This window comes from Trachymyrmex septentrionalis, unplaced genomic scaffold, assembly GCF_001594115.1.
Source record: "Trachymyrmex septentrionalis isolate Tsep2-gDNA-1 unplaced genomic scaffold, Tsep1.0 scaffold35, whole genome shotgun sequence".
Lineage (NCBI taxonomy): Eukaryota > Metazoa > Arthropoda > Insecta > Hymenoptera > Formicidae > Trachymyrmex > Trachymyrmex septentrionalis.
The window spans coordinates 40,146-48,389 of record NW_017305514.1 but is presented as its reverse complement, the minus strand read 5'-3'; the positions used below and the strand labels follow the sequence as shown (position 1 = coordinate 48,389).

At 41.4% G+C, this 8,244-nt stretch overlaps 2 protein-coding genes across 4 annotated transcripts in view; one reads left to right on the top strand and one right to left on the bottom strand.

Moving 5' to 3' along the window:
• Window positions 1–8,244, top strand: part of LOC108750297 (elongation factor-like GTPase 1) — a 43,983-nt gene that overhangs the window by 13,768 nt on the left and 21,971 nt on the right. The gene's annotated exons all lie outside the window — the stretch shown is intronic.
• Window positions 1–8,244, bottom strand: part of LOC108750298 (mucin-5AC) — a 23,969-nt gene that overhangs the window by 9,735 nt on the left and 5,990 nt on the right. For all 3 annotated transcript variants that reach the window (XM_018489658.1, XM_018489660.1, XM_018489659.1), the window contains exon 2: window positions 7,313–8,097. In XM_018489658.1, coding sequence (XP_018345160.1) covers window positions 7,313–7,969 — 657 coding nt within the window. In that variant the 5' untranslated portion in view covers window positions 7,970–8,097. The remainder of the gene's footprint in view (window positions 1–7,312; window positions 8,098–8,244) is intronic.

Here is an 8,244-nt window from a genome sequence, read left to right as displayed (position 1 = left end):
AATAATTGGGGTGACCGAATGGCATACTGTAAGGCCAGTAGAGGGAGCCACATGAACGAAATCGTTTTTCATTCTTGACGCGGATACTTTTAGCTTCACAACAAAAAAAAAATTAATAAAAAATATCAATGTATGCTCATTTGATCGCATTTTTAAAAACGTACCAATAGATGGCCCACCCTGTAGATACAGATTTGAAAATAATTTCGTTGCACTGTTAAATCTGTCAAGTTTTAAATTTCACCTAATTTAAGTCGTCGCCGTTTTTAATCAATGTATCGTTATTTTATACTAAAATACTGGTTAAGTTTGACACTATATGATTTTAAATTTAATTATTGTTTTAATATAAAATAACGATATATCGAGTAGGAGCAGTGACGACTTAAATTAGGTTAAACCTGATACTCTCTATAGATTTAACAATGCGGATTAAAATAATGATATGGGACGCTCAAACTGGTTGCTAAAACGTCAAAGTCTTTTTACATCACTGCCGATTAACTCGAGATTTCTACGTAATTACTTTGGCCCAACGAAATTCTTTTCAATTTTTTTAGATACTTTATCAAAACCGTTCTTTTCGTGTGTGTTGCCAAACGATCGCCGGAAGTAATATAAAGTTTTTCTTCATTGACACCGCAAGTGAAAAAAAAAAACAAAACGTCCCTTTTTCGAAATTGCCCGCAGGTGTCGTAAAATCTAAAGGAAACCTGTCGTAAATCATGAGATAGATTGTCGCATCGTAACGCAACGATCGTAATTGCGGTATCGCGCGTCCGTTTAAGAATTAGAAGATGATCATTATCCAACAGGTAATGACTGCGGTTGTAGCCTCGGATATCACGACGCTCGTGACAAACCGTCGCGGATGTCGCGTTTCCGAGATCCTTACAATACAATTATTAACCTTCGAGGAAAAGAAGCCAACGGTCCATTTACCGTTGCGCTCTTTTCACGGCTGTTTTTGTTAGATCAACAAACGGCTGTATGTAGAAATGCCATCCAGCGTTATTATTAGTCGCGCACGAAACGCGGTGGCTATCGTTATCGTATGACGTATCGTTACGGTTATACGAAGGGAGAGTCCTCTATATTTAACGAGAAATGAAAATGGTAACACGCGAATTTTTTTCAGCAAGAATGCGAATGCATCCTCGCCGTCGTTCACTCGCTTCAATTACAGCGCGCACTTTCTAGCAAACGATCCTAAGATACGGAATTACTTAATCTCACGGTGAAACGCGTGAAAGCAATAAATATTGAATACCGAAACCGCGATATTACGTGTAAGCTGACTTGGCTAATGCGAGGAAGATCGAACAGTTCGATCATCGAGAAATTCTTTCATAAGCCAAACAACACTTGCTTTAAACGACCTTCTTCTGACAAGAGAATCTCTCGAAATGTATAATTCTAATTTTTCATGAAACTTTTTATTGGTTACATATATAAAATGGATGAATTTAGAAAATATAAGTTGGCGCGGAAAAATGCTTTTAAGGGTGAAATTATCCCCTATAACGTAAAGTGATTTTTATAATAAATAACTTTTTTCGTAATATCGCCGAAAAATTATTTGAGATATACAAAAATGTATAATATAATAATTTTTATAATAAAATTGTCTCTATTTATATATAACATTTTTAAAATAAAAATATCACTTTTAATAATAATAATGTTTTTAAAAAAGTAATTTTGAAGAAATTATTTTCTTTTTAACATTATTGACATCAATAGAGATAATTTTTTATTATAAAACTTTTGTATTGGATATCTTTTGGCCTCGAATAGTTTTTTCTGAGATATATTATAAAAAAAAGCTAAAAATTGCTCTACCCATAAAGGCTGATTTTATTTCTTAAATTGACATCTTATAAATTTACTTGTCTATTTATTTACATATACATATATGTATGAAAAGTCTCATTAAAATCAGAATTGTCAATTCAGGAGGTTCTCTTGTGAGACAATTGTTAACTCCAAATCTTCGGCTATCCACAGATTATATGGTAATACAAGCGGGACCGTTATGATGCTTGGGATTTTTATTTTGATTTTATACTTTCTAATTTTGTGTTGCGGCACGCATCGTCTTTGGAAAAGACTATGCTGGAACGACGCTCCGTTACGCGTAACTCGGGAGCATGCATAGCGAGGGGCAAAATTCCTATTCGGGACCGTTAGCGAACTTCTCTATTTCTATCTTGCTCGCTATTCTGCTATTCTTGCTATCGCGGTAATGCGCCACGGACCGCCGGTTGAAAGAGGCCAATCGTAAACGTCAGGATACATCGCCACAATACTTGATGCCGGCGGACGGATCGAGAGTCGAGAGGAGCACGATCGAGGTGCAGCAAATCCCAAATACTCACGGGACGGGAAATTACGGCGGACGTTATCATTGGAAGCGCAAATCGAGAATCCACTACCGCGAATCCGCGGCTAATAGATTTCTGCCTTATAGGCAGAAAGCGGGGTTATTCCAATCTTAATACGTTCGGCGGTCTACTTCGATCCGCCGTCTAATTACGATTTGCATCATTTGAAAATACGCCTTCCTAAAAGCGTGCCGCGCAGAAAGTTCCACGGGTAATGATCCCCGGCGTGCCCACTTTATTTTGCAACATAGTTTTATTACGTATACAGGATGTCGGTATTTTATACCGCTAGCCAAGGGAAGGGGTAACTATCGAGTACCAGGTGTTTGCCCTCGATAAATGTTTTCGATTAAGGCAAAACACTTAACGCACATTATTCCGACGATTCGGAATGATTGTCCGCTAAGAAGAAAGTACGATAATAATGATCGCACGGTAATAAGTCAAATGGAGGATTATATAATGAAATGGAAACAGAGCACGGTCGATTACAGCACGTGGTAAAATCGGGAATTTGTTCCAATAATACGAACACGCGTATCGAACGTTTAACTCGACAACGGGCGTTCAAGATACGATCGTTACCCTTAGACATCCGTGACTGATGCATACGTGTGTGCATACTGTAATAATCGTGTTTGACCGAGCGTGCTTCCTTCCCTACAATACGATACGTATAAATCGGAAGAAGTGCTGTTTCGCCAAAGAAACTGTCGTAGAAACGTAGCCGTTGCGTTCGGCATGAAACACCGAGAGAAAGGATTTTGTTAATTTAAATAAGCCACCGGTACCTTTAATCAACGTGGGACATTTTCAACAATTCATCTAATTGTTTGATTTCATTGGAAGAACCGAAGCCTGTTTTTGTTTTTCTGCCTTTGACTAGTTCAAGCTGCACTTCTTTCAAATAAGTAATAGATTATTATACTATACGTTTAAATGTTTTTTTATTTCGGAAACTAAGCCGTTTCCGACACATGTTTATATGCACACTGTTTTACTTGAAATAAACCAAAGAATCGCTCCGTCGAGTATGGCAACGTACTTAACTAACACCCTGTATATGTGAGCCTCTTATCTGCTAGCGATACTATTGATTATTTCTTATATTGACGAATTAATTTGCAATCGTAACAAATCGATCGTTTTTTTTTAAACAAATATCACATTTGCTTTGCCTTGATTTCCTATAACAAATTCATTTCTCTCAGTGGAGAAACGCGCTGTTCTATGACTGTCGAAGCCTCGCCGCCTCTCTTCTCAACGATAAAGCAAGATAATCTGTCTCGCATCACTTTTCCCGCCCTAGTGACGAGGGATATCCGACTTCCCATACGCTAGATCCAGGGCGAAATCGGTATGCCTCGGCTGAGGCGTACGTGCTTCACGCACGCGAACGATTCCCAGCGATTTTCATTCGATATCGGGATGAATGGTGCGACTCGTATCACCTCCGCAACCCGCAATTACCCGTTGGAGTCGTTCTTTCACATGCACTTATTGTATGTTCATTTGTACCAGTTTGCCGTGAAGCACCGGCGTGACTTCCCCGGGGCGTTGCAACGCACACCGAGTACACTGAGTTTATTATTAGAACGTAAACTGATTCGTTACATGTGATGATTTGCTCGAAAAAGCTAGGATTGCTGCGAAACTGGAGGTCAGAGAAATTAGGGAAAGAGTCCAGGGAGTTTTGCGAGATTTTCTGGAAAATTCCAATTCTTAGTTTTCGGAATACTACCAATTTAACAATTGTTAAATGATTTAATTGAATGTGATGAATTAAATTCGAGCAATGTCAGCAACGTTAATAGTAATTTGCATTTCTACGTTAAATTATACTCTCAATAAAATATTTGATGGCTTCCAAAATTGGATGGAAAATATATAAAATTTCAAAATATTCGAAGTTGGAGATAATCGTGAAATTTGGCCTCGAAATCAGGAAAAGTTATGGAATTTTAGAATGAGAAATGTGTGTATCAACAACATTGAAAATGGATCGATCAGTTATTATTACACGAATCATCTCTCCTTATTCAATGTAACAAACAATATATACAAATCACATTTGTCCTATTATATTTGTAGGTAGAAAAAGTTGTTATAACTTATAACATTAGCAACGACAAATATAACGACTAGCATCAGTCGGAAGAATTATCTTGGACAACAAAAGTAACAAATCATATTCATTTTCGGCATACCGACATATTTTTGTTGTCACTATACCTACGAATCAAATTTGCTACAGATATTGATAGTTTGTTAAATTAACAAAATTTTTTTTCTCTCCATATGACGTATATCAATTAAATTCCGTCCGTCGGCGAAGCCAGGGTTCGACCAATTTTCACCGGCGTTGGTGGTTAACTTTGATCGCGGTCTATAGATCCCTCGTCCCTCTTTTCAGATCATAGCGCTGGCCACGATACAGGTAGAGGAAGTGAATTCAATTAATCACGGATAATTAAGCCGTGGTTAATTGAATTTTCTTCCTGTCTCTATTATATCACACTCGCCGGCGAGTGTTACGATCTGACGGAGGAATTAATTAAATCGCAGTTGATTAAATTTACTCCTAATTAGACGCATATGTTATTCTTATTCAGAGGGAGAATTCCTTTCGTCTTCCTTCCTTTCTCTATTGGTTCGTACATAATTTAACGACGAGAGCGCATCGTGATTGAAAATAAAATATATATTTTGACGTAAAATGTAATCATTCACGACACTGTTCGTACGATGAAACGTGACGTTGGGACGTGATGGCGGTTCTTAATAGTACACTGAAAAAAATGTAATTATGTTACATTAACAGCATTATTTTAACTGAAAATCATCTTGTTGTATAATAATAATTCAACAACAGTATTAATGAGACAAATAAAATTTTATCAAAACAATAGCACGATATGATTAATAGTGTTGTATGTATATATGTGTGTGAATTAACAAAATTATTTTAAATTAAAATAATACTGTTGGTGCAACGCCATTTTTTTCTCAGTGTATATAATAAGGCTTTCTTTCGGCGTAATCTCGTCGTGACCGTACGCACTAAGTTCGCGTCTCGCAACCCACCGGACGGGACAGATAACTCCATCACGTGAGATATTACATACTCAATTTACGCATTGCCGTCGTTAGCGTTCGCGCGGTTATTACGGATACGTTAGGATACTTAATTATTATTAATGACTCCGCGCACCCCGTTACCTCGTGCGCGCGAACGCGGCGGATTTACCGTATTCCACGGAACGAAATCGTTCGTTTGTAATCAAGACGCGTTATGTTCGCTTATTTGATCGTAAATGACTCAACGGTTTCATATAACATCGATATGTACCGCCGTTATCTCAATGCGGATAGAGAGAGAGAGAGAGAGAGAGAGAGAGAGAGAGAGGGGGAGAGACGAGGTCTGAAGACATGTAAATTAGAAGCGACTACAGAGGTCTGCGTGCGCAAGGAAAACATGGAAAAGAAAAGAAATGACTTCTCCCCTCGGCTATGAAAGAAATTTGCCTAAGGTGTGACCCAATTGCCTGATTCATCTTGCTTTATCGCGAACGGAGCGTGGCACACACTCGATTAACTTGGATAATTACGATGTGTCCCGTAACGACGTCCAGCCGTATCCGAATGCCGATTACTTTCTCGTTTTTGCCATTTTGCATACGCGTTATCCGTCCACGCTCTCGTCGTCTACGTCGGCGGGCGCATTAGATACGTATTTTCTACGTACGCGGAGGTACGTTACGGTGCACACACGCTACTTTCTCGGTCGACCTATATGGGATTTTTTTCCCTCAAACCCCATACGATCCTCTATGCTGGCTGTATAACTTCGAATCTGGGTTCCTTTCTATCGCGCATCATCGGATACACGCTTTTCTGCACTCGCTTAAAGTAGAGAGGGGCCGAACAGGAGTGGTAGATTTGGGATTCTTTTCCATCGCGCCGATAGAGAAGAGGAAGAAGAAGAAGAAAAAAAAGAGTTCCGTTCGGCACTTCAGGAATTTTGTAGCACGTCTAATCTTTTTCGATAAGCGCGAATGTGAAGTAATTTTTTTCTCCTAGCTTCTATCTATATTGCTTTCCGATTTACTTGGAATAATTTGCCCAGGATCTAGGATACACCAATAATATATACGTTTAACGAGTAACTCGTGGAACTTTTTCCACGATTGGAGTTGCAGATATTATTACTCGATGAACTGGAGAGTTTAATTTCTCTCGCATCCGCGCAAGTTAGAGGAGGGACGTTAATTATGGAATTATCGAACGGCGGGCATAAAACGTAATGAAACGTATTGCGACTTATCCAACGTTATTTCACGAGACAGCAAAGGACACGTGAATGAACGAAACGAACGAACGAAGATTATTTCTCGCTTCTTCACTAGTTTTCTCCTCGCTGATCTCTCGAGAGGAGAGGACTTCCTCGCTTATCTTCCGGACGATTTCTGATTTCCTAGCGAAATTCACCGGATGACGCGCTGCCTCAATTTAAACGTTAAACCGTGTAGGATGTCGACGTTTCGAAAATCACTTCGCGTTTGCGAAACCTGCATGACTGCCATAAAGCAGCCGTCGCGGGGATTTTGCGGAATTCGCGGCGGTACGTCGACGCGACCGGCTTAACGTATAAGCCAATTAGGACTTGGATATTTCTGAGTTGAGCTCGCGACCATTCATCATGCAAAGCGATTACAAGCCGGGAATCTGTGCCGTGATAGTTAAGACCGGCGGCAGTTAAGGCAAAATAAACGGAACAATACAAGAAACACGATTAGCGGAGACGCGGGTGCAGGTAGAGACGGGAGGGATAGACCAACCGGTCGGTCGGTCGGTCGGTCGGTCTGTCTGTCTGTCTGTCGGTCGGTCGGTCGGTCGGTCGGTCGATCGGTTAGAATTAATGCGCTTACCTCGCTGGCGGTGGTGTAATTTGTTGTCAGTTTGATTTGCGGTCTAATCTTTCCGGGCGATTCCCGCGTCTCCTTGGCCGTCAAAGGCGCACTGGTCGTGACATCGGCGACTGCGGCGGTTGCAGAAGCCGCTGATTTTCTCGATGACAACACCGTGGCTGCGGTATGCTGAGTAGGCGAGATTATCCTCGGCGACGTCTCGGTGATGTAGGTGGGACTCGAGCCATCCTGTGGAGTACGGGAGGTCGGAAGACTCGCCGTGGACGACGATGTTAGCGACGGCGACGCGGACGATGTCGTCGTTGTCGCCGTCGTCGCCGTCCCCGTCGCCGTCGCTGTCGCCGCGATTGTCGTTGACGACGCCGGTAGCTTCAGCGTCGTCGTGGCGGATGTAGCGGCTGTCTGCGGCACCGTCGCCGTCGTCCTCGTCGTCGTCGCGATCGAGGAAGACGAATGTAACGTGGCGTTCGCGGCGATCGGCCTCGACGCTGCCGTCGTCGCGGTGATCGCCGAGGTGTTCTTGCCGAGGTGTCCTCCGGACGTGGTCGCCGTGGTTTTCTTCATCTTGGCCGAGTCGCCCTTCGACGACGCCGGGACGGCCGACGCTGTCATCAGCAGCAGCAGCGCAAGGCAAACGTAACACTGGATAGCCCGCATCCTTGTAGTATCGATATTACGGAAAATTGCCGCTTCCGTTACCGTATTTTCGCCTGCAATTTGTCTTCCTTCGAGAGGAGTTCTTACCGTGTATAAGCGACGCTTCCTTTAGATGGTTCGCTTATAACCTGCGAATAAAATGCATATTATGTCGGTAACTATCGTAACTGCAGTTGTATATTTTCTATCCCGTTAAAGCTACTTTAGACGATTAGATTCATAATCCATCAGATTTCAAGATGGAATTCTGCTTACGATTATACGTATATAAAATG